Source organism: Ammospiza caudacuta, chromosome Z, assembly GCF_027887145.1.
Source record: "Ammospiza caudacuta isolate bAmmCau1 chromosome Z, bAmmCau1.pri, whole genome shotgun sequence".
NCBI lineage: Eukaryota > Metazoa > Chordata > Aves > Passeriformes > Passerellidae > Ammospiza > Ammospiza caudacuta.
In genome coordinates this window covers 12,962,077-12,989,521 of record NC_080632.1, presented here as the reverse complement: position 1 = coordinate 12,989,521, position 27,445 = coordinate 12,962,077, and the positions used below count along the sequence as shown (strand labels likewise).

Here is a 27,445-nt window from a genome sequence, read left to right as displayed (position 1 = left end):
GCAGAAGCTTTGTAAAAACTTGAAGAAGATTTCAGTTTACATGTCTGTTGCCCAAGCATGTCTTTTGACCCTCTGAATACTAACACAGTAGAATTCGCCAAGGCAGTGATAACTTCAAGTGAAAAGAACATCGAAGAGATTTAGAATTAAAAACCGGAACAGTTTACCATGGGTAATTGTTTGTGCATCTTTAATACCTTCTCCATCACTCTTTGCAAAATGCTGGGTTTGCGCTGGATACATCTTAATTTGCTCTAGACAGTACTCCTAAGAACACCAGCAAGTATCAACAGACACAAGCACACAGTGTTTAACATTTCACAAGGTACATCCCTTTATTATTGTAATCACAAAAACATGATTTTGTACAGGAATGTTTAAGTGAACATTAACCAATGCAATTAAATTTGTTTCATAAAGATCAGGTAAACATACTACAGAACATTGTGTTGTAGAGAACAAAAATATCAGCTTTCTGGCCTTGCAGTGCACGTTTTAGTGCAAGGATTAAGACACAATAGTGTTCAATTCAGCAATGTATTGCAGAACATCATGCCACAGTCCACTTCAAAGAGGGTCAGGACATGCAGCTTGTTAATAAAATGCTGTGGTATATAAAAAAAGCCACATGTTAATTCATAAAATATATAGTGGTTTATTTAGATGATTTAAAGTGATTTCACTGTGGAATTTAGTTTTAGCCAGGACAAACATCCAGAGTGTCTTCTCATTTGGAATATTCTTCTTTTACGCAATGGCTTTGGCTTCAGGTAGGAATGCCTCCCAGTATTTTATTAGCTTGAAGGAAAGGGAAAATCACTCATTAGGTACTAAATGTTGAAAACCACAATGCATACCTACCTCCTCTTGCAGTAAACTTGCCTCCACGAGACAAAGTTAGAATGTAGGTACTTATTCATTAATATTTTTACATAGTGCAAGAAAAAACACAAGTATTAGGTACACAAATCTCCTCATAACTATGGATATGTTGCCACATGTTGAACACAATGTTATAGAATAAAATGCTACAGATTTTTTTGAAAGATCAGCCACTTCTTCTTACCACTGAAGACACTGTTTTTCAGGTTTTTTAAATTAAACAAAGCTGGAGGGTTCTATTCCTGCCATGAGCAGAAAAAAGAGCCTGGACTTTTTCTAGTAACAAGACCCACTTCTCAGACACTGAAAACTGTTTTAATACTTTCCGATATTCAATATTTAATACTTTCCAATATTCAATATCCAATAATATTTTATATTTTTAAAAAAGAGCAATAAACATTTAAGAATCCAAGTCTCTTCAGTAAGTGTAAGTACATATTGACTACAATTTACTCCAATCTCAAAGTAAAAGTACTAATTCAGTTTGAAAAGATAACATGATAACCCTCTGCTTGCCCATATCCCTAAGGGAACTTCTCTGTTGCTTCATGGAATTACAGTTCTGCATGGGTTGGGAAACTGCAATCATTCACCAATACAGCACAGACTAGTAGCTCTTAATGTTTTAGAAACAGCTGAGCTTAAAGCCCATATTTTTCTAACTAAAATAATACAGCATGTATTATTTATTAACTTGTACAAAGCTTAAAATTTATCTTACCTGCTGTTGTGTTTGCACTAACGACTCTAAGTACTCGATAATAACAGTTTTAAAGTCTTTCACTCGTTCCTTCTGTTAATAAATAAATTATGGTGTATTAACTTCTTAACAAATTTTACTTATATTGTTAATATTATGTACAGTAGAACTGTCATTTACTTGGAAAAAATTATACATGCCTCAAATCTTCCCACTTCCTTGCGAATGGTTTTGGAGATCTGTTCAAAATCTTTTTCCCCTTGCTGAACTTTTGTCTCCCACTGGCAAAGGAAAGACATACAGAGGTAAGATTTTGTGTTGTCCATTCAGTCTACCTGTAATTTTTTTAGCACACTGATAGTCACTTAAGAGCTAAAAGGACCTATTTGATTGTTTTGGCCTATTTAAAAGAAAATCTTACAGTAACAATTTCAGCTTTGTGTTTTAGAATGTCATCAGATCAGTTACAACAAAGGTATCTTTAAGCCAATGCTATCTTGTAGATAAAATGTTAAAATATCTTAGTACAGCTATTAAGAACATTTAAAAAATATTACTTAGAAAACAAAATGGATCTGGAAGGCTTTACTTACTATTCCCTTTATAAACTTCATACAAAGGAACCTAAACCTGTCCAATCAAGCTTGAAAGAGTCTCAAGTTAGTTCCCCATACTTTCCTAATTCCAGAAGAGATGAGTAAACCTTCATCTCTGCCTCTGGTCAGGTATTTGATTATTGCTATCATATTTCTGTTGCAAATGACAAGCCTCTGAGGATGTGCTCATCTGCTTTCCAAAGCACAAGCCATCTTTTTCAGTGGCAACTGTTTTCACAGAAAGCTGGACTAGAAACATTACTGCAGGTAAGAAGATCACTAGAGGAAAATTCAGAAGAAGAGATGTTTGTTATGGGTTTATGCCATATTGGGAACATTGTATTCCTGTAACAATATATGACACCAGATTGCTTCTCCTGGTTTCTGTGAAAAGAACCCAGCTAGACAAGAAGAATCAACAGCATCTATGTGGCCCTGTAACTGCTTTTACACATCTATTTGCATTGTTAAGTTGGTTGCGTAGATAAACGGAGAGCCCCACGGCAGGCGAGCAGTTCTTTGAAATGCAACTGTATCTGTTCATCTCAACATATTAACTGAGAACAAATACATTCAGTAACATTCATCATCATCAGAAAAAAGTAGCAGGGAAGCAACATGCTTCCATGTATCATCTGGCTGTTAGCAATCCAGGGGTGCTACTTATTTCACAAAAACATTTTGTGATGCAGTGTCAAGTTTCTACTGTGGTATGAGATAAACATCATCTATGTTCCAATAAACATCTCCATATTTATATTTTTAGTATATATTTATTCACAGTTCCCTGACTGCCCTTTTAGATATACATTATGAAGCTTTTTAGTAAGTCATAATAAGTATCTTCTTGGAAGATCAGCCTGAACAGTTAGCTAGTAACTAAATAGTATAAAACACAGTTAAGGATTGCCCATACCTTCCTACCACTTCAAACAGAGGTGCCTGAGATTTCTGTGAAGGCTTCCATAGGCCTAATGAATTCTACATTTCAGTTTCATCATGCCCAGGTCCTATGTGAATTTTTACTGGGTAACAGTTTGCCATTTTATAGTATCTGACCCGAGAAATTTCTCATTCAATAAGGTATCTCTAGGACCATCCATTGTCCTTTTACCCACAAAAACCAACTGAGTCATGGATGATGCTCAAGCTGCTTAGGCTTCCACTTTGCAATTCTTCTGCCAGAGGGTCTACTATTACAGAATTCAGCAATTCTCAACACATTTCAGTTCCAGTGAGATTTTCAACTGGCACACTCAAACTGTGGGTTTACTAAAAATGTTCTCTAGTTATCCAATAATGCAGGAAAAATAATTCCTTGAGAAGAAAGTAATTGCTTTAATATCGGGACTGGGAAACAACCACTATTTCCCACTGCTACCAGTAATCAGGAAATTTACTGTGCATCAGTAGAGGCAATCAACAAGAATGTGGTCACGCAAGAGTAATTGCAGGTTTTCTCAGTAAACAAAGGACTTCTTTAAGGAAAAGAAAATCAAGTTAATAAGTAATTTAAATACTGTATGTGAAATATATCAAAGGGCAAAAAGAACAAAGGAGCATGTGGTTAGTGACCAATGACGAAGCCAAACAAAGCAACTGTGTAAAAGAGCTTGAAATCTGCAATAACATTCTTCCATTATTTAATGGGAGAGCACTAGAGCATACTCAGAATGCATTAGTGTTAAATAATTAAGTTGTCCTACCTCTTCAATTTCCTTAGTGAAGCATGATAGAAAAAGTGTATAAATTATGACACTTCAACATGTTAGATTTATTTTTTACTGAAATTACACCATATATACATGCACATATATATGGGTAGAAAAGCTGCATATTTAAGCAATCATAGGAATAGCTCTCTATTAGCTGTCTTTGCTGGATTTACCCAGTCAGCTTAGAAACCAAGAAATGCTCCTCTGCCTATCCAAGTGAGCTCTTAGCAGTTAAAAGCATCAACTTGTCCATGTTCCCTCCCTCCCATCTCCCAGACTGTAGAGACAGTATTAACTGTCTTACAGATCTTATAATGAGTAAAAATTGCACACATTTAGTGTTTTAAGTAAATTATTTTTTAAAATTTCAGTAAATATGGGAAACAGCAAGTAAGTGAATTGTAAACAAAAATGGCATAAAGCAGCATTAATGCAGAATGAATGAGCTGATGCAGAAAGTCTGACCTCCAAAATAATTGATAACATTACCTCTTTTATCTCATCTTTAGCTTGCTGTAATTTATCAGGTTTGTTGGCTAGTTGGAGCTTTGCTTCAGCTTCACGTTTTTTTTGTAAAGTGACCTGAGCATCTTGCCACTTCTGCCAGCATTTCATTCGATGGTCAAACACACCCTGTGAGAATAGACAAACTTCTTGAACAACTGGAATTGTTAGGCCTATCTAAATTCTCAGTAGGAAAAAAATAATTCTAGCATAAAGCTGAAACAAGTAGTATACTCAAAGAAACCTTAGCGTGTCTACCATGTATTGCATTTCACTTGACATCATGCTTGCACAGTTCAATACCTTCCACAAATGACAGGCTGTTCAAGAACCCTTTTCAGAGCAGACACTTCAGTGCTCCAAATCATTTTATTTCCCTCATTTTATCAAAGCACTACCAAAACAACCACTATAAAGTGCTCTATCATGCAAACAATTCTCTAACTGCAGATACTAGCAAACTGTTCATGCGTATGTATTACATGCATTTTTAGCAACACGTTTATGTTAGCACAGACTAAGGCAGCAGAAGTGAAGTACGCATATAAAAAAAAAAAAAAAAGAGAGAAACAAAGTCAAAAGAAAAACATATACTTCCAACAACGTGGTAAGTTCAAAGGTATTTCTGGAAGGAATTCACAGATACCTGTTCTTATGTCTAAACATAATCATGCTGTGCAGCATAGCTTACACTTAAATTGAATATTTTTTAAAATGAAATGTAGATCCACAAATTGAGGTTTTTTCTCATTTAAAGACATTACTGGCTATCTGTTAAATATAGAACACTAAATTATGTTCTCCTGTATTTATGTATGCTTACTGTAACACTAAGTCATCTGAAATAAACAGGTGCTGTAGGCTTAGACACAGTATACAGTAAAGTATCCCCAAATACTGTACAAAATCAGTATTGCTCAAAGTAGATTTCCATTTTTTCTGGATCTAACCACTTCATTCACTTCTTTGATCACAGCCATTTTTATCACTGGAATAACTCCTGAATGCTTTCACTTTACCCTGCTAGAACACCAGGCAAAAACTTAAGTGTGTTACATGAGCAAATGCACACATTAATTTACCCTAAAACTATATGCCGAGGAATGTGACTTTAAATGCTAAATCAGTATTTTTCCTAGTAGTACTCACTTTTACTGCAGCAATCAGACGAATGTAATCACCAAGCAGTTCTGAGAACACATAGAAATCAGCAAAAGCTTGTTCTTGATGCAACTGATCTATCTTTTCCTCAACCTCTGCAAGCTGAGACAAAGCTCTAGACAGAGCAGTGTGGTCCTCCGAGTTACCTAACATGGCAGCACTTTTAGCAAAGGCAGCGGTGTTGGCTGAAAGCTCTGAAACACAGAAGTAATGTTCAGCATGATTTAGTTAATTTATTATATTACTCTGCAGCATATATCAGTGGAGCAGAGGTTTACTTGACCAACTGAAATTAAGGTAAAGATCACAGTAAGATACACAAGGACATCACAATGAAACCACAATGAGGAGAAGTCACTTCAGTATTATCCAATTGCCTACTTCAGAGAAAATGCAAACTGACAAAACAAAAGCTAAGTCACCCACAGAGCAAATTTTCAGAACAATTTTAACACGTTTACAGCACAAATTTTCCATTTAGTTCAGCACAGAAACAAAACCAACCCTTTCACAAAATCACCACTCCCATGAGTGGAATTTACTTCTGTTGGGCTGTTTATTGACTTTAAGTAACTTTTACATGTGCATACTGTAATGCATTGTCACATTCTGACATGCCTTAAAATAAAAAACAACCAAAGCTCACATACTATCAGCATCTGTGGAAGTGAAGTTTTGGGCTTATTTATTAACAAATACTGGTGCAATTGTCTCAAATCCCATGTAAGTAATCCTGTACAAAGTTTAGTTCCATGAAAGACTTTTGAACAAATGTTTGGTCCAAATTACTTCAGGTTAGTTTGCAATTTTGCTGCTCCTGCAGAACCATCAGAACACCAGAAGTGATTGCAGAAGGAAGCTATCTTCAGATATTAAAAAACCTTTACAATTTGAACACAACTCTTAGAAAAAACACAATGATCCAACACTTCTCCAAATCTATAAGGTGTCAAATTAACCGTAAATAAAGATTTCCATTTTCCATTACTTCTTAAATACTCCTTAGCCTTGAAGATAGGTGGCTAAAGATATTCTTACTGCAGAGAGCAATTCTTGATTAGAATTATGAGAAAGCAACTTATGACATTTTCAAATATTTTGGAAGTATTCAAAGGTAGCAGCATATTTTAACATACTAAAATATTATCAGAAAGCACACTTAGGGTCTTCTTGAGCTACAGATTCATAACTGTGGTATGTTTAGGGTTTTTTCTCGTTTGGTTTGGTTTTTATTATGTTTGGGTTTTTTTAATAACCTGATAGAAATCCATCTCTGTCAAAGAGCAGCACAGGTTATTGCAACATAAGCTTACACGTTTTGCTTCTATCAAAAATGAGCAAACAAAAAGCTGATATTCTATGACTACTTATCTTCCCAGAAAAAGTCTACCTTAACAGTAGCTTGAGGGTATATCATTATGCAGACTAAATCAAGAATAAGATATTCCTGTGTAAGCACTTAAACTCAGTTAACAGAGCAATACTGAACCAAAAGATGTTTAAATGGATTTATGCAGCCACTTTTTGTTCAGAAAGAAATTACTCTTGCCATGAGACCTAAAGATAAATTTATGGATGTCTACTGTAGTAGAATCATTTGCTAGGTCTAATAATGACACTGTGCAAGGGAAAAAAATATGCTAGATCATTAGAGTGACTCTAGGAATGACAGATACCCTGGTTAAATTTAAAATTAAAGGCAGGTATACAAAAATACTAGAGCAGTTTAAAATAAAAGATACAAGTAGAAAATTTTTGTACTAAAATACATTGTGTAACTATTTTAGTTAAGAGTTCTGACATGCTCAGCTCTTGTTTCATCACCATTTCCTAAGGTTCATGTAAAAGTAAAGTTACCTTTTCTGTGGCAGACTAATGCTTCAACACTGGCATGAAGCTTCCTAAGTTGCTGATCCAGATTCTCAAATTGCTGCTGTTTTTCTTCAAACCACTGACAAAAGATGAAAGAGTCAAGCATTACAAATTAGATTACCAAAAATATTTCTGGTTCTAAAGAAGCAAATTATCCAGGTACTTCCAGGGTGGTCAACTGATACAGCTAAGAATTCAAGCCAATAAGGAAATTAATAACCCATTTTCTACTTCTACAGCTTTAAAATGCAATTGTTGAGGCTCATTAATTCATCTCATTATTCAAGCCGAAAAATCAGCTCTTACTGCATCCGATTCATTCATCTTGATTGTCATTTTGTTGACAGCGTCGGCAGCCTTGTTCACCATTCTCAATATTCCTGCTCCACTCAGAGCCTGGGTGTTAACTGCTCTCGGCAGCTGGAATTGAATGACAAATAAGGGCAAAGAGACTGGTTAAAAGGATGGAGGTTTAACTGGGCACAGGGGGGAAAGAAAAGGATATAGTGTTTTCTTTAGTCCTATGTGTTTCAATATAGTGGAATCTAATTTCTCAAATTTACTACTTCTACATTCTCAAGAGGAAAACTTAAAAATATAGACTATTTACTTTTCTTCTACATCTTTACATTTAAATGGAACAAACAAACCACTTGTCCAAAGCTGTTATGAACTAGCCAAATGTCCTAAATGGCCACCTATATGTTACAATAAACAAACTGCCACTACAGGAACAGAAAAGCTGAGATTTATAACAAATTAGACAAAGGAAATTCTGTTACACATTTAATTGTAATGCAGCACATGCACTTCATGCTGATAATAAAAGGTTGATGACTTTTTGCTTTTCAATATAAAGCTATAAACGTACCTCAAATATGTTATCTTCTTTGGTACTGAGACACACTCAGAATTAAATTAACAAACTTTAAATTTAATTGATATTATTATTCAGGCTAGATTGTATATGCTATACAAGGTGGTCCCTATGTCAGACCATTTACCCTTCATGTGATGTTTTGTCTGTCAGCAGCATTGACAAACCCACTGTAAGTTATCTATTGATGCTTTTGTCAGTAGGGAGGCCTCTGTGACTTATTAATATAACTAAGATACTGACATTAGCCAAAACACAGTTCAGTATTAGAGTGAAAACACTATGCACATTTATAAAGATATACATTGTATCTTTAACAATGTATTTAATATTGTGAAAGGTACCAGATGAATAGTACAGGCAACTGAAATCCTTATTTACAAAAATACCTAGCCTGGTGAGCAGTACTGCCAGCATTTTCACATTATCCTACCAATATACCTCAAGCTGAATTCCTAGATGTGAGAGAGCTGCTTCCAAGCCAGCTTGGAAGTTTAATTTTGGATCTTACTTAAAAAGCATCAGAACTGATAAGACTGAATCATTTGAGAAGTCACTATACAGCAAATCGCATTTTGTCACTAGCCTGTAGGTTTTACCAGAGCCTGAGGCACACCATTACCTAAGTAGCCTCTGCCATTCTAGTCATGAAGGGTATGGTCCAATTTGATTTCATATTAATTTAGAGGATTAGGTCTCAATATAAAGTGAATATATTGCTTGGTAGGATACCATATCTAGAAATAAATAAGAGAAGTTAAAGGAACTTTAATATAAAGTTCTAAAATACCTCCGAACTTTCCAAGAATTGTCTCAAATCTGGATCCTGTAGCAAGGTTGGGTGCTTTACTGTACGTTGTAGATACCTATGATTTTAAAAATTAAAACATCAGGTAGCAGAACAGATCTAATGTGCCTGACTGAATCTAATACAGTGCCATGCACTCCATACCACAATGTAACATACTAAAAGTTGGGTAGTGTTTCACAACACAGTTTGTTTACACCAGAAACTCCTTAAAGTGGGGCCTGTCATATCTATGTTGCACAGTGGGAAAACAATATGCTTCTTATTTTAAACAGCTGAGTGAGGACTCCTTTATTAACCTGCTTATTCCAGAAAAAAAAAAGAACTTGTTTAAACATTTTTGTGCACTGCAGTGGATAGTCTTTTTGATACAGGTAATTCTGGCTGATTTACTTTAGAATTATAGGGAATATTGGACAAGTTAGTTGATTCTAGTCTACATATAAACTATCTATGTGCTGGATAGACAAAAGTCTTCAATCCATTTAGTTCTCATACACGCACAAATACAATTCAATGTAACTCATTCCTTTTTTTCTTCCGCATATCTGCTTAGACCTCAAGCGTAATTTTTATCCACCCTCCACTAGGTATGTTTACCAGATCCTTATCTGTTTTTTTTCCTGAAGAAGGTAAGGATTGCAGTTAAACTATTTTACACATCAGATTGCTCAACATTTTTCCCTTGTTCCATACTCTGTATGAAGTACAAGTTAAGGTTAAGGTGGCAGTATACCAGGGACAGGACCCCTTCCTGACAAAGATACTTTGACAGTATCAGCTATATATCAGTGCTGGGTGACAGAGATGCAGTATCTCTTATGCCAAAATTCAGCAAGTCACATCAATCTCATCAATGCACATCATCAGAAGCCCATTTGACTTTCAAGTGATTGAAGGCCTCTTCACCTGCCTTTCTGCCCAACAGCTGATTTGCTATGGGATAAATACATTACTCTAAGTGTCTTAATTCTTTCAACCCAAAATGTCTATATAAGATTCTAATGGTAGTTTTATTTATGTACCTCTGCCATCTTAATTTTAAGCCTGAAACATGTCAGCTATAATCTTTTCTATGAATAGAGCTACTCTTCCTGTTATTAATGGGAATTAGTCAATTTCTACTAAAAAATTTGACAGTTCTATACAGTCCCCAGGATTCACTTAAGTACAGATCACCAGTGTTGCAATTACAGAACCCATGTAGTATACTGCAAGTAATTCTGAGCCTAAATAAATTTTAGTTAGACACACATTACCTTTCTAGAGCTGCTCTTCTTTTCTCCACAAATTCAGTAGATGAAGAATCTTCTTTGCCTACTTTAACCTTGGTCATGCCTTGAAGGAAACAGCATCATATTGATTTTATTTTATCACAGATAAATCATTAACATAACTGATGTGATTAGAATATAAGGCTCATCTAGCTTTACACATTTAAATCAAATTACAGTGAAAAACACTACATAGTGTGTTGATTAAAAAAATGAACTGCAAGGTGCACGGTTTTGTGAAAATAGCTCTGTGAAATACTCAATTTCCTGTGACATATTAGTTGCGACTAATAGTTAAGTAAAACTAGGTTAACTTGCATTTATGAAAACAATGTAAATGCTGCTCAGAGTTGTACTGGCAACTCACATCCAGAAAAAGAAAACAGTTAGCTATATAAAGCAGAATACAAAAATGTTCTCAGATTATAAGCCTATTCACTGGTAAGCTTGGTACCATTATTTTCCTTTACTATTTTTTCTTTTAAGTTCTAAAACTAATAGTTTTTTAATTAACTAATGCAAACTAACAAGTTCTGAAAATTCTGAACTGAATTGCAAGGAGAACAGAATCAGCAGAATAAAATGTATATAGCCTTACAGCGCTTTCTCTGATCAAGACAAGAGTGGCAACTAGTTATTGATGTGTCATGCCATAGGAAATAAATTCAACCTCAGCAACAGAAGAACTAAAACAGTCAGACTGAACTCACTATTTGTCATGCTAAAGATCTAAACTTGGAGTTTAGCAACCTGAGTCCAATCAAAAACACAGGACGTCAATAATTATTATTTTCTGAAAAACAAGGTATTTTATTATACAAATAATAAAAGGTATTTTAAGAAAAGGTATTGTATTATACAACCAAGATGTCTGTTTTCTAGCTCTAGTATTTTTCTTATCTGTTACTTTTGTGTCTCTTTAGCTAAAAGTTTTGAGATTCTGATGATGTACTCACTGTCAACAGTTCTCTAAGTTTCTCACCCAATCTCCCTTCTGGACACAAAAGTTTCACACAGTAACCCCTGGAGGAGATAAGCAGTAAAGGCCTTACAGGAACAAGACTGAACTCTTAACCTCTCAGCCTTAGTTTTTCCCTCCTCTGCAACATGATGAAAATAAATCTGATAAAGATTTTTTCCCAAAATTATTCTACACAGCATAATGTAATTAAATCCATACGTTTGTCAGTAAAATTGAGTATGTCTTCAAATAGAAGTGATTTAAGTATTCAAGGGAAGTTCGGGTAATTCACATGTCTCATCTTTTTACATTACAGTATTACTATACAATAATATTTTACTGCAGAAAGAAGGAAATCCTGGGGCTTAATAAAAAAGAGCCTTCATAGATGAACTTTGAACAGAAGTTCCTAGGGAGAAACTGAATACACAAACAAATGGCACAAATGAGGAATTCCTACCCTGTAAAAATGTCAGTTATTTCCAAATGTCTTGCCACATTTCTTTCTCTACTAATATAAGCCTATTTAAACACCAGTGCAAAGACTGTTTCTGTAGACCAAGCACTCTTCCTTCACAGGAAAAGATCCATGACATAACAGATTACTTTCTTCAAAAATGAAAATGTGATTTTCATACACTTATCTAAATAGTGAAGTACCTTAATGAATGCTAATTCCAGTTCACAATTGACCCATTTTTACCCTTTTGTTCCACAGTCAGTAATTGATGGACTTGAATTTGTAGCTAAGATCTAAAACTCCAGTCTCTACCACTCATCAGCACAATAAAACCAGAGCTTTAAACTCCAGGTGTTACCGACAGTGTAGCAGAATTAACAGACAAGGGACTTCTTCACAACACACACTGCTTAACACTGAATGTATGACATTATGTATTAAGACTTTAAACATAAACATGCATAATGTAAAGACTATAATCTTACTTTCAGTTGTTTCCTCAGCTCTCTGCTTTAAGATGCATTATTTCAAAACAGACCAGAATCAACTCCTCCTTTTCTCCAGAACTGGAAATGTACTGACTACATGAAGTTCAGCTTTAAAGAGGGAGTTTTATGATCTTTTGGAAATATTCTACAGCATCTGAGTTTTTCCAACCTACCTGTAGGTTAAAGTCTCTACACAAGGCTTTGAAGCAGCAGCCAGTGCTCGCTTGCACTGCAGTATGTCCCGCCATTTTACTGTCTTCCAGGTGCATCAATTTTTATGCTGTTTGGTTCAAGTGGTAGCTGAAATCCAGTCTAAGCTGAATTTGACTGTGATGCAAGCACTACGTTTTCATGTAAATGCGCACTGTCATAAATGCCTTAAATTTTGTATCATCCAAAAGACATGATCAGAAACCTCATAAGCCCTGTTAGCATTTGGAATTAAACTTATTTTTGTTACAGGAAAAACTGATTATTACAGAATTACCCATAAACTTGAAGAATTACCAAAAATTCAGGTCACACTTTCAGTCTCACAGGCTTAAAAACACAGTGCTTTTCTATAGAAGTAACATAACGAATTTTCCAAGCCTCTTGCTGCCTACATCTACTCAATCTGCCCACTCCTGCTTACATGAAAAACTGTTGCTCTGATTATCTTTACAGACTAAATTACTGAAAAGAAGTTCTGTCATTACCTACATATCAAACAACATTCTAGATTCGAGTCACTTATTTATATGAGTAACGCAAAATTCTTTAACAAGCTTTACTGTTTTAAATATTTACCTACTTTGAAAGAACCTCTCCTACTTAGAGATCACAAAACTGAAGACTCTTAATGCACCAGGCATGCTTCTTAGCTCATGGAGAAAGGATTTAAGGTGTTCAACTCAAAAGTAATTTTTTGCATTAAAACCCTGCAAAATTTATGAGAGGTTTTGCATTCACCACGACCAAAGAAACAAAAAGAAGTATCAGAGATCTGAAGCATGTATGAACCTCTATATATTGCAAGCAATCGATAACAGCTTAACTTAAAAATAAACTCTCTTTCATTCTTGTTTTGGTAGACTAATCAGCTCTTGAAGGCATCAGCAAAGAAAGAATCACAGGTAAGAAACACAAGGCCATGCATTAGGATATCCTTCTCATTATCAACACTACTCTGAATTTGGAAGAGGCCATTACATATCTTTCCAATTTAACATGAACTTTTAGAAAATACAGAACATGAAGAATATTTGGACCACCTGAGAAGTAAGCAGTATTTATGCAGAAGAGTATTTTGTATTCAGTACTTAAGTGTCACCTTATTGGAATTGCACTTACCTACAATACTTTTTTCTGGAGCTGGAGGCACAATATAACCAATATGCATGTATTTTGTTGCTAATTTGCTGTGCAGGCCAAGAAAATCACTGAATCTTCTTTTAACAGAGAATTCATTTTTGTGGAATATTGAAAGTGATGTCTTAAAAAAAAAATGTTGTAAATTACTGATTCATCTCAGCTACAATACAAAGTATTGACAAAAGTTTGTTGCACTACCTACCTTTGTTGTTACTCTGTATGCCATATAAGCATTCATGCCATCCCCTGTAAGAAAATTAAAATACTTAGGTAGTGTAATCCTGCCATATACTTTTCAGTCCAAAAAAATACATTAAAAGAGATTTCCATTTAGATACTAAAAATTGCCAAAGAAAAACTAAAGAGGAAATCATGCTTATATCTAGGAATAGTCTTCAAGGAATAAGACAGTCTACAATCTGAAGTTTTAGGCTCAAGGAACTTACCAACTTTCTCTGGGTCTGATACATTGATTTCTATATCAAACAAATCTCCATTTGCTTCCTCTTCAATCTAGGACAAAGACAGACCACATTTAACAAGGTAATGAACACCCATATTATCTATGGATACAAGGATAAGAATATAGAGGAAGGAGGAGAAAAAGTCTATGTTTGTGTAATTATGAAACATTTCCAGTTAATATACTTTCTAATGTTGATATACTTTCCAATGTTAATAAACTTTCTAACACTGACTGTGACTGCAACCAAAGTTTTTGGGGTAAACTTGGTAGTGCTAAGTTTACAGTTGGACTCAAATGATCCTAAGGGGGTTTTTTCCAAACTAAATGGTACTGTGATTTCAGTTTTAAGACCTACTGCAAAAGCTTTCAGTACAAGAGATTTAGGGGTCTGTTCATTGTATCACCTACAATGCCAGCAGACACTGTGGTTCACAACCACTCTCATTTACAATGCTTCCATGTGCCTGTAATCGAAGAACAGACATTCCTTTTCGGTAACAGTATCTGTAGCAGAAGAGCTTGGGAAGGAAAAAGCATCAGATAAAAAATTCTCTGATACTCGTCTGAGTTCCAGAATTTCATAATCCTTCATGTACTATACCTAAGTTTGATAAAAACAGATATCTTAAGAAATGCCATGGCAGAAGGGACAGAACCAGGGCTGAAGGGGGCAAAATCTGAATCAAATGCCATCATGTGGTATCTGGGGAAGCAGGCATCATTGAGTCATGGGTAGGGTCTTATATGCAAAGTTACTGTCTGGTAAGAGAACTCTTTAGAATGAATGGCACTCAGCAATGTTCATGCTTTGACTGGAACACCAAATGTAAACAGAAATGTTAAGAATGAGATTACCCTCAGCTGTTTGTTTGCATGCAGGATAACTCTAAAAACTGCTTGTTCAATTTCCCTGTTAGGAACAGCTTCAGAAATACAAGTTGAAACTGTAACAAGCTAGTTAGAATTATTTTAATTAACAACATTTCTTATGTATCAAGTTCACATCTTACTCCTACACACACTTTAAAAGTATCTGTTCTGAAGGAATAGAACTTCTTATTCCTAATAGTACATATCTCAAACGTAATCACCTCAAGAATGAATTCTCACAGTATTTCCATAAGTCAAATTCACACTAAACTCTTTTTGCAAAATAAACAGCAAGGTATAATGCCATGCACCAATATTTAGGAGCTGGCATTTTAAAACAAGGCAAAACTTAAAAATCCAAATGAAACATTCACATAGTTTAGAGTTTACAGCATACCTCTTCTCTGGATCTATCAAAAATCACTGGGGCTGTTACACTTTTCGATTCCATTCTGGGAGCTATTAATGCGGTAGGTGTTACAGGAGTGACTGCAGGAGTAGGTTCTGGTGAAAGTATTGGATCTCTCTCCGGACTGTCCAATGAAACTTCTTCTGTTGCTTCTAGATAAACGTATTGAGTTAGCAATAAATTTCCTGTGCAACACAGATGGATATGCATCACAAAGACAACAAACATGCATGATGACAAAATAAATAGCACCAATTTGTGCATGATAACGTTTTTCAATATCTAGCTAAAACCAGATATGGTTTTTGAACTTGTAGTACAGAATGGGTTAAATTAAGACCAGTATTGCCTTTTTTTTGAACACTGTTCAGTAAAGAGTATTTTAAAGCAGTCACAAGCTACAAATAATTTATTTCCATATGACATATTGTTATTTTTTTTATCACAGGAGCAAAGCTTTTTCATCACTTGTTTTGCACTCTGAACAATAGCTGATTTAGTCATATAGGATGGTAATTAAGCAGACTAAGCCATATAACAAATTTGGGAGTATAACAAACTCCCACCCCTGCCAAATACTCCACAAACTGTAAAGTAGCAGTATGAGCCAGTGAGGATTAAGATTATCTTTAGTCTACCTCCATGCTCTTTGGAGCTTAAAACAGCTCACTAGAAACTGAGTACTCCTTTAAACTATGGACAGTTCACCTACCTTTAAAGACAACACAAACCCCTGCTCTACAAATCTCACCGGCGACTGTGAGATTCTGGCCACTGACAAACTACACATTTTCTGGGTATACAGAAGTTCCTGTTCTAGCTCAAATAAACAAACAATGTTGTGTTCTCACTAGACATGCATATTCAAGAATTCCAGTTTCTTACAAGATAACATGGACCACAGAATAGTCATTTGATACCAAAACTGACTTTCCAATAGACCTCAAGTCCTTTCACAAACTAGACTTTTGTGGGTAGTACTTACCTAACAGGTAAAAAGGCAATAAACCAAAGCAGACACTCATTCTGCCTTGAGGCTAACAAAGTTTACTGTCATCATTTTATTTTGGAGCATATCACACAGAATTGCTGAGTTTGGAAAGGACTTTTGAAATCATCTAACCTCCCTGTTCAAGCAGGGCTCTAGCTAGAGCAGGCTCAAATGGATCACATGAGCATCTCCAAGGAGAAGAATCCACCCCTTCCTTGGATAACCTGTGCCAGTGTTTGACCACCCTAACCAACAAGAGGAAAAAAACCCAAAGCCAGCATCATCCCCTCACGCCCCTCAAAGACAAACAAACAAAACCGTAAGATTTGTCTTATATATTATCTGGTTTTCAGTGTGTAGCCATTGCCTCCTGTTCTGGCAGCAGGCACTACTGAGAAGTCCGGCTCCCCTTTCTCCATTCCCTACTATAGAGTACTCATACTCAATATATGATCCTCCCCACCCCAAGACCCTATTCCAGGATGAACAGCACTAGCTTTCTCAATCTCATCTCTTATGCCATAAATTTTGTCCTCAATCATCTTCATGGCCCTGCACTGGACTCCCTCCCATCTGTCCATGTCTCCCTCGTACTGGATAGCTCAAACCTGGACTCAGCACCCCAGGTGTGGCTTCAGCAGGGCTGAGCCAAGTGGAACGATCAATTCCCCCAGCCTGCTGGCATTGCCTTTCCTAATTTCAAATTACATAGTATTTTCACAGTATTTTCAAACTAAAGTAAAACCCAAGCACCTCATTATATTTTCCATTTTTAATATGAATGAAGAATCTACAGCCATTCTTTGAAAACAATTATTTTCATAGCATTGCTTTATTCTTACTGCTAAATCTTAAAAAACATAAGTATCTGCTAATGCTTCCTTTCCTCAAATGCCACAGGAAGGACACTGAGTCTTAATTTAATAAGGAATTTTAATTCAGAACCTAAGATCAGGTGGGAAGTCATACTGAGGCAGTTGCAAAAGAGCTTTTAGATTGGCAGAATAGGAACATTTCAACAAGAGGCAGTTCTCTCCTTTGGTAGCTAACAGCATGCAACATACATGTTATATAAATGAATATTTCACAGAAACATTTCTTGGAAAAATATGCACATACATACGTAACAATGTATACTATATACATGATGAAATGTAAAATACAAAATATTTCTAAAATAAAGCAATTGCACTTCAGTTCTTCCTTTTTTCTATCACTAGCTGTATTTCAGCACATTCAGGAAACAAATCATTAACCACCACTTTCTACTTCTCTATATCTTCAAATTTTAGGTTAATAAAACAAGTCATTAAACAATTCAATCATTAGCTGAGAACACAATCCTCTTACTGTAAAGTATAACTTCCTGAAAAAACTAAATTTAATGTAAGAAAGCAGCAGTGCTATCAGATTAATCAGAAGCACACTTCTTCTCCAGGCTTTTTCAGACTTGCATCCACATACCCTCAGTATCACAAAGTGATCTAGGTTGTGCATCAAATTAATTCCAAGCAGGATTAGCAAATTTTTAAAGCTGCTGCCTGGTGCTTCTTTTTTATTTTCCTGAAGGTATTTACCCACAGAAAATAGTATCTGTTTGTTTGATAGCAGTAAGTCAGTTATTTAAGGAAGAATTGGGAATTTATGCCTTTCTCCCTCTTGTTACTTCTCACCCCAGGTTTGGCACGCCACCAGACACTATGCAAATCTAGAAGCGTGACATGGAAAAGATATGGGGAGGGGCATGATGGGACTCAGTTGGACAGGGAGAAAGTTTTTTTAAAACAAAAATATTTAAGGATTCTGAAAGGAAAAAGAAGCATTAGCTTTATATAAAACAGCAGGCTCTTCAAGCTATTTTACCCCCCTCAGAAAAGCAGTCTTAGAGTACATGAGCTGAAGATCTATTTCTCATGAAATAGAGATGAACTCTGGCATTTATGCTTCTTACATGTCCCTTTACTTTGAGTAATCAGGTGACGAAGTCTGATTAAAAGGTTTTACTGAATAATTCTTCTGCTTGTTTTACGGGTGTGCTTTTTCTCCCCATGGAAACATTAATATGGTAGGCTTCACAGTAGAAACTATGGCACTTCCAGAAACAGTTGTTTAATCTATTAATTTTAGATCTTCACCTGAAAACTTAGTATGAAGTTGTGTTTTTGTGGTGTAGTTTATTGTTGGTTTTCGGTTTGAGAGGTTTTGTGCGCTTGTGTGGGGTTTGTTTGATTTTTAAAATATTCAGTATCTTTATTAGCATGAAAAATGAAATCTAGATGTCTTCTTTTCCAGGACAGTTCTCAGGAGCTTAAGTTCCCACTTAAAGAGGCAAGCAACTGCTCTGTCCAACTTTGGGGAGGAAAATAATGAGATCCAACACTTAATATCAGTTATGGGAGTTACCAGAACATATTAGGAACTCCCACCAACCTAATAGTGTAGACTGCTAGACATAAATACATGCTTTACAATCTATAAACAGTCTTTGTTAGGGATCACTGTCAAGTTGCTTAGCTCCAAAAGAACATGAAAGCATTCTGCTGTAGGACACAACTACATATGCTTAATTAACGTTTTACAGCCAACCACAAGTTTCTATCAAAACTCAAGCACAGGCCTTAATCTCAGCATTATACAGAGCTCATTTCTTTATTTTTCACCAGCAGGTTTTGTGAAATACCGTCTTAGAAAATGCAAGTTTGCAATTCTTCACTAGCAGCTACCTTTGGCCACATGTTATTTTCACTAGTCACACTTTCAAATGTCAGATCATTCTGATATAGCTTGAACAATTAAACTGGTTTATTATCTTTGAAAGTTTGTCCATGTTAACATATAAATCTGGAAGTAAACTTAAGCAGAAGCTGTTATGTAGAACAGAGGACAAGGTATTAAAAATGGCTTCTCTGGGCACTGCAATATTTCAGAGACTTTATTGAACTGAATTGACTGTAAGAACTACTACACCTAAGTCATAGCCCATTGTCCTTATTTTTATATCAGAGGTATTAAACACAGCCTTAATGAGAACAAGAATAGTTTTAATGCAACAGCGACACACTAATACAACCACCTTATGACTTCAAAACTGTAGGTTCACACGCTTTTGTGCATTTATTTTTTGCAAAATAACTGAACAAGCAGATTCTAAAGAGCAGCAAGGCATTTGCACAAACTCTTCATAGCAGACACATTATATGACAACGGTCTGACAGACACCATCAGCTAGAAGCTTTTCTGTTCAGATGTGCCTGAAGAACCTGTCTTGTCCGGATCGGAGAATTATCACTTCCTTTCCTGTCTCATATGCCAAGAAAAAAACCCTAAAGGGTAAAAACCACAAACCAAACAACACAAAACCCCACTAAACAAAAAAACAACCCAATGAAAACAAACATCACCCCAGCCCCTAGAACAGTGGCTTTTCCTCAGGACACAATAGCTAGACACTTCCATAACATGATCCATTCCCAAACACATTTCTGGCCTGAATAAACAAAATAACAGTAATCTTTTACCCAACAGAAGAGAGGAAAAATTATAGTTTTCCACCTTTTTGAAGAAGGTGACAAAAAACTGATAATACTTTACAGATGAGCTCACCATCTAGTGCTTTTCTATAAGCCCCAGATATAAAAAGCACAGACAACTGTGTCCTTCATGGGCAGTCCATGGCACATTTGTGCAGCTATGCATTGAATTTTGGGTCAACATTTTTGAAGACTAGTTCAATACGCAGCTCTTTATGTACAATAGCAGTTTATTGACCACCAAGCTTTAAGATGCATCTCCAAATTCCTTAAGACACACCTAATACTGCCTCATTTGAAGCACTGACCATTAAGGTCTCTGCATGTAAGAGCTCTACGAGGTAAGATAAAGTAATTCTTCTGGCCAAATAATCAACATAGTGACTTTTATTCTGAGGGTGAAAGTTTAAGTGGGTTTAGCAGGACAGTTTGCTTTGTTACAGAACGAAGAACCACAACAAAGCAGAAAAATTTACTCATCTCCAATGACAGCAGGAAAACTAATTTCTTCAATGTTTGAGACCCTGTTTTAATAGTTCAGTTATAAGTTGCCAGAGTAAAGGTAACGAATATCTATATTGCACATATTATTTTGCAGCTGCCACAGAAACACAATAGCAAAGACATTTCAAGCATAATAAAAAAAGCCTAAACCATTTCCCAGGATTCTGTCCTGCATTAAAGCCACAGAGAAAATTTGTACTGCTTCACCTTCTTTTCCATTATGCTGCAATATGAGGTGGAACAATGGAAAAGTTTTATTATGTCTACAATAGCTACAGAGGCATACCATCACAATTTTTAAAAGTCTGAAAAACTATAATTGTTTCTGACCCTGAAGAATGGCAATCACTCCTCTCAGGAGCCACAAACATGATTTCTTTTAACTGGATTTTAAAGCATCTACTAATTCAATATGAAGGAACAACAGAAGCTACAAAGCTGTGGAGCTTCATATTTTTCTTCTCTTCACTTCAGTGTTCCTCTAAGATGTGCCAAGTTAAGATTCTTTGGAAAAGAATCTTAATGAATTGTCAAAGAAAAACTCTGTCACAATCATTTCAAAATTAAATTGTGCTCTCCTAGAAAGCCAGACTTTTGCAAGCATGTTGGGAGCAAGAAATTAGCTATCTCATCTTGCCCTTCTCATGCTGTTTCTATACTGTCTAGCTAAACAGTCCTAAGAAAGAAAAGAATAGTTTTACTTGTGAGTGCACAGCACTGAAACACAAATTCAACAGTTTTTTCGCAATGGCATTTCAGAATAGCAGTGACACAAACACTGAAGTTCATTACTTGAGTTCAACAGCTTTAAACAAACTTTTTGCTTAGAACAGGAAACTGTGAAAAACATCGTATTTTATCTCATGCTACATAAATCACATTTGTTTTTTCCTCTGTTTGAGAGTACTAGACTCTGTACTATAAATTGAACCTCAAAAGACCAGTCTCAGCTGAGGTAGAAGTGAAGTACTAGATGCCTTCAGTTCAGTGCTGCAAGTGCTCAGAGAATGTCCTACATGGCAAAACCCAAACTCATTAAATCAATTCCTTGTGTTATTCTCACAGCATTCATTTCAGTTAAAACAATCTGGCTACAAACATTTGTTCCTTATGTCTGACTCCCCTCAATATTTACTCCAGTCTCCCTTTTTCTTTTCTTAATATTATCCAAAGGAGAATTGGCTTTCTTAAAATATCCACTCCAGATGGCTCTGTGGTTATAAAAAGCTGGCTTTATATACTGAAGCTAAATAACCAAATTACGTACTAGTACTAGAAAGCTAAATTGCTAAAGCACTTTTGGTCTTTGTAAGCTATAAGGCAAAACAAATGCAGAAAAAGAGTAAGATCACCCCTCTATCCTTCATTCCTTTTTTCTTTTAAGACACTTTCAGAGGGGTACCAAACTTGTCAATATATTCTAACAGTGTCATGAAGAAACAACTTCAAATACATGGAAATACAAATTATGGAAGTTGAGAACAAATGTAACGGGCATGTCAATATATGCATTTATACAAAATAACACAGAACTAAAGGTTATAAAGTTTCTTTTGGAATGACACATCAGGTAACCAATGAGGATGAGATTACTGTATTCAAAGCAGACTGTCAGCTGACTAATGCAACATGAAGTAATAGGGAAAATGATAGTATTGAGATGTAACATTCAGAACCATCTTATGCACATAATATATTTCAAATATTCCAGCTACTTTCTTGGATAGTTAATGTTCCTACAACTGTAATTGACAGCAACAATAACCCATGTTAGGATAGTTCAAAACCGACACCGAAGTAGCTACTGATTTATGAACTTTTAGAAATGTTCTGTCTTTTAACATATCATTTTTCAGAACTTTCATATCTTTTTCTAAAGCATGCAATACTGTCAACTGTCAGAGACACAATCATGCACGATAGGACTTGTCCCTTCTGCCAGTTTGTTACCTTTCCACTAAAACAAGAGTAGTAAGAAGGAAATAGTTGCAATACAATCTGAATTATCTCTCTCTTTATAACTGGAAAAACGGCTGGGACAGTTTATGCAAGACTATTAAGTAGAAAACAAGAAAGTAACTTAAGTCATGCATTTCCACACCAACAGATTTGAACATTTTGAATCACAAAATTATAAAGACTATTCTTACTAACAGCAGCAGTTAGTGTCCAGCTTAACATCCACACTACACACTGGCAGTACACATGACAGAGAAACTTATAAACAAACTCAACTAGCCACATTTTTCACAAGAAAAGACCTCTACAACACTCTCAAACTACTTTTAAGGTTTCAATCCTCCCTCTCAGAAAAGCACATTTCCTTCAGTCCAAGGGTGAAATGGTTTGTGCAGGCATGCTAGAAGAAAATAGTCATTACCAGCAAAGAGATCTTCTCTGTCACCATCCAGCATGATTTCTGCTGGCTTTGGACCATTGGAGTTTGTGCTGAGGTCTTCGGCAGGAAGACTTGCTGGCTCTGGAGATGAAGGACTTGACTGTGTTTAAAAAAAAAAGAAAAAAAGTGAAATGATTATAAGAGAACAAGTTGCCATGTGTCAGTATATAAGAATTATTGCAACACTGTTTCATTGCAAAGAAACAAAAGATTTACAGAAAGGGAACTCTGTCAGCTATTTCCATTTCCCATTCCTAGCACAGCAACAATGAATACAAGACATGAGCAAGTCAACAGCTATTAATTTCTTTCTTTGAGAGAAAAAACAGTCAACAGTTTCTTCAGGTTTATTAATATGAAACAAAAGCTACTACAGAATGACCTAGAATAAGTTTTTAGTGATGCTAAATGTAACTTGATTATTAGGTTTCTCCTGGAAAGGCTTGGATTTAAATCTGGATTTGTACATAGCCAAAAATCAATATGGAAATCTCCAAGTGCTCTGTGATTGAAAAGAACATATTAATGCCATCCAAATAATTAAAGGCTGTTTGGAGCTGTAAGAAATTTTGTTAGCTTTGCAACAGGATTACTGCCACTGAGGATCAGAGGATCACACTGTATTGTACATAGAAGCTGGGCTTACCACAGACACAATTTTTTAATTCACTAAAGACTAGAACTTGCCCTGTTGAAGACACTAAGGAAAACTAAAGCAATATTGAAACTAGGCCACAAATGAGTATGTGTTACACCTCATAGCTGAAGGTTTTAAGCAATTTCACAACTGAGAAGTAGCATATTTCAGAAGAAATGGTCTGTCTCTCCAGCCAGTGCTGCGTAGAAGTGCAAGTTCAAAACCTTGCATTCCAACTAGAACAGAAAAGCATGGAAATGCTTGATTTCTCAATGATTGAGGTTCAAAAAGGTTAAAGTTTTATCAGCAAAAGCAGTTCTTCCCTGAAACATGGTAGGTACTCATTCCAAACCAGTTTTGCTGCTATTTAGCTTTGAACAGCAATCCACTTACATTTTGATAGACTGGAGTTATAGGACACAGTGGGAGTCTCCCACTGCCACAGATGCAGAATGCATGTAGGTTTGTGCTTGTCAAGTCACTGTCACAAAAAACAGCCATAGGGAAGAAAAGCCCTCCTGAACCTATACAGCACATCAGCAGAGAGCTTTCTGCTTTATCACTTAATTATGCTGTTGCTTAATGAATGGTGGAAGAGAGCCCTTGGAGAATGCTTATACCTTCAAGCTATTCCCTCAGTCTATCCTCTGAGTTTTAGTGGAAATAGCTATTTCAGTTACTAATGGTTATTTTTGACTATACCTGGCTTCTAATCACAAATCTATTCTATCAGACACAAAATTCACTTTGAACACTTAAATCTGATCAACCCAAGGAAAATATCTGCATGCCTATAGTTACAAATTAACCAAAGGTCAATACAGAGGTATTCCCACTTTAAAGAGAGATACAGATTCCTCTAGGAATAGCTATAAATACATGACACCAAGTCCCTTTCTGTTACTGAGCTAGGAAAGGACCTGTACAATGGCACAGAAAAAGCCAATATTTCTGCACTGCATACCAGGCTTCATAGGTGTAGTTAGTAGAGCAGTTACAGGCAGCTCTCTTCAAACTTCTTATGGGAATATTTGCAAACAGCAAGGGCTCAAACAGACCTTATGGGCACCTCAGAAACCTGCAGAGGAAAGCTGACCAGATGGATATCCCAAACCTTGTAAAACCATGCTCAGCAAAGCTGTGGTGAACAAGGACAGAGAGGATATCCAGAGTTAGAACACTTGTTACACTTCTCTCTTCCTGAAGATGGCCAAGCACAGGCCTGCCCATGGAAGAGGTGAATAACTGCAACTTTTATTCCACCCATCAAATTCTCCTCCTCTCTGTCTACTGGTCTTCTCGTTTTTACCCTTGCAATTTTTCTCTCCCAGGTCAGGGGGAGTCATGAATGCCAGACAGAAATAAACTTCAACAAGCTGACAGGTGATAAGGTCCCTACTGGTCTATTAATCTTTCTGTGGCTCTTTGGTCCTTTTAAACAGCTGTGTTCTCAGACAAGATTAATTAAGAATAGAACTAAATATATTCACTAAGAGTTGTGACTTTATAAGAAAAAATGTGTAGAAGCATCTTAAAAATTATTCATGGTCTGAACACTGCATTAGCTTAAGAGTTTTGCAATGAAGTATAGTTTCTTCTCTTCAAAATGGGCATACTTCTCAGAGAACTACAAAAACCCAGCAAGGCACTGCTCTTATGTATGAAAAACTGAGTCAATAATTTCTAATAACCTGATTATTTTGCACAGCCAGTGGGTCAGAAAGTGCCTCTCAAAAACCAAAGAAGCACCCATGCCTGTGAACAATATATTAAGCTGTTTCAGTTGCAGTCTTCTATGGATCAGAGCCAGAAGACAGGACCCCAGCTTTGCTTTTTTATGTCTACAAAATACAGCTAAAATGGCCAATGAAAAATGCCTGTCAAAGGAGTCAGCAGTCAGTGCAGTGAAAATCTCTTTATCAGACAAGACATGGAGATGAGACTAACAAAAACCTCATGGCACAGACAAATAGCATAGCCATTTAGAAACTTCAAATTTACTCGATGCCAAGGATTCACAAACTGTCATAAACACATCCATTTCCTGAAATGTGCACAGCTGTGAAATTTCTGAACAACTCCTGAGCTGAAGGTTTGGTGAAGCTTCCAATAACCAAGATACTCAATAGCCAGGACATGCAGGTATCCAGGACAGTCAGGATCCTGCCATGTTTTTCTTGAAAGCAAGTTTCTGGTAAGATGCCCATGGGCCCATTTACAACATCAGTAACAAACTCTATTTTCTGTTCTTTTATTGTTCCTTACATCTGGAGGCAATAACCAAGTATTTCACAGCTCTGACTTATGAAGAAACAAGAACAAATTCTTGCATTTTCGGCTGGTTGAAATTATAGCTCTAGACATTTGGACATCCTCCTTTCTCTTAATAGCAGGGTACCCCCAAACTAGTTCTGCTTGCATGAGCCCCTCCTCGCTTCCCTCAGTCAAAACACAGAGGGCTGACAGAAGGTGGCCATCATCATATTCTAGTTGTTCAGGTTAACCCAGCTCACTGTCTGAAACAGTGTTACAGGAGCTCACAAATCACAGCATGGGCAGAGACAACACACTCAACGGCAGGACAGTCTCATTTGCACCAGAAAGGAAGATGACACAAGCAGCCACATTGGAATGAATTTCCACATACTTCCATTACAGTCTGGATTTAACATCAAGCAACAAGACACACATTTTCATTGGAATTACATCAATTAATCTTGGATACAGACTTAGCTTTCTGCAAAGGTATAATACAGTATTGAAGGACTTAGTGCTTTTCTCTCTGATATTCCAATGGGAGCTTTACTGCTTCCACAGTAACGGCCACTGTTAAACTGAATGGATATTATTAAAGCCATCTAGACCTCTGTGGCTATCTAGTGTTTTGCCTTATGCACAAAAACCAAATAGATACTGCAGATCTTTGACAAGAACAGATCAACTGGCAATGAGATTATTACACACTCTGCCCTAAATTACAGCCCTTGATAAATTACCACATCTACTGCTTACTAATTATTTTCAAGTTTCTCCATATATTTTTCCATTTAAAAAACCCAAAAACACCAATAAACAGGAGTATGGGAGTGAAAATGTAGGTTTGAATGAGGCAGCCTAGGTTCCTCTGTTCACATGGCAACTTCATGAAAGACAGACCGGCAGTACAGAGATAAGAGAGAAGTTTAGGCAAAGTGAAATAAGAAATGGTGCAATATATAAACAAGAAAGATGACAAAGACTGGTGCATGAAGGAGGAAGAAGGTAGAACTGGTGAAAAGAGAGTAACAGTGACCATTTTTTCAGAAAATCTAATGTATATCTTACACATCTGTCACCAAATTTGAGTTTCATGCAGTTGTTTGTGGACCCTTCTAATGGGAGTAGAGTACACAAACAGCAAATTAGCAGTTTGTTGATTAAACTTTAATATGGAGTGATTCTTCTCATAATACACAATTAACTTCCAGAATTTCTTGTGGTGCAAATCTTGGACACTCTTTTTAAAAAAACAAAACCCAACAATGGCCAAAAACCAAAACAAAACCAAAAACAAACCTCAAAAAAACCCACATCATGAAAAATACAAAAAAAAAAAAAAAAAAAAAAAAAAAAACCCAACCAAAAACCAAAAAACACCCAAACAAAACCCCACCAAAATCCATGCACTCGAAATTTTAGCAAGTAGGTAAAAGTCTACCTAAATGTCAGAAAGATATTGAGCTACAAAAACCTGTTACCTAGGAGAGCACTGCAGATGCCAACCAGCACACATGCGTAATAACCAGCAATATCACATGGAACTCACCACTGATTATCACTGTAAAAGCAATTTTGGCTTAAACCATTTACATAATTCATCCCAGCTGTTCTCACTAATGAAAGCTACTCTGGCAGTTGAAGGGAAATCTCTCAGTAACCCTGTATGTAAGAGAGGCTGTGGTCCAGACTCACAATCCAGTTGGCACAATGAAAGCAAAATAATCATT

At 36.0% G+C, this 27,445-nt stretch overlaps 1 protein-coding gene across 1 annotated transcript in view; it reads right to left on the bottom strand.

Annotated features, from left to right (window-relative positions):
* Nucleotides 1-353: 353 nt before the first annotated feature.
* The window catches only part of SNX2 (sorting nexin 2), a 29,595-nt gene continuing 2,503 nt past the window's right edge, over nt 354-27,445 (bottom strand). The window contains exons 2-15 of the mRNA XM_058823229.1: nt 22,805-22,922; nt 15,388-15,551; nt 14,101-14,167; nt 13,857-13,900; nt 13,634-13,775; nt 10,378-10,456; nt 9,101-9,176; nt 7,740-7,853; nt 7,419-7,512; nt 5,550-5,755; nt 4,386-4,529; nt 1,786-1,866; nt 1,607-1,678; nt 354-798 (exon numbers count right to left, since the gene is read on the bottom strand). Of these exons, the coding sequence (XP_058679212.1) occupies nt 748-798; nt 1,607-1,678; nt 1,786-1,866; nt 4,386-4,529; nt 5,550-5,755; nt 7,419-7,512; nt 7,740-7,853; nt 9,101-9,176; nt 10,378-10,456; nt 13,634-13,775; nt 13,857-13,900; nt 14,101-14,167; nt 15,388-15,551; nt 22,805-22,922 (1,452 nt within the window). The 3' untranslated portion in view covers nt 354-747. The remainder of the gene's footprint in view (nt 799-1,606; nt 1,679-1,785; nt 1,867-4,385; nt 4,530-5,549; nt 5,756-7,418; nt 7,513-7,739; nt 7,854-9,100; nt 9,177-10,377; nt 10,457-13,633; nt 13,776-13,856; nt 13,901-14,100; nt 14,168-15,387; nt 15,552-22,804; nt 22,923-27,445) is intronic.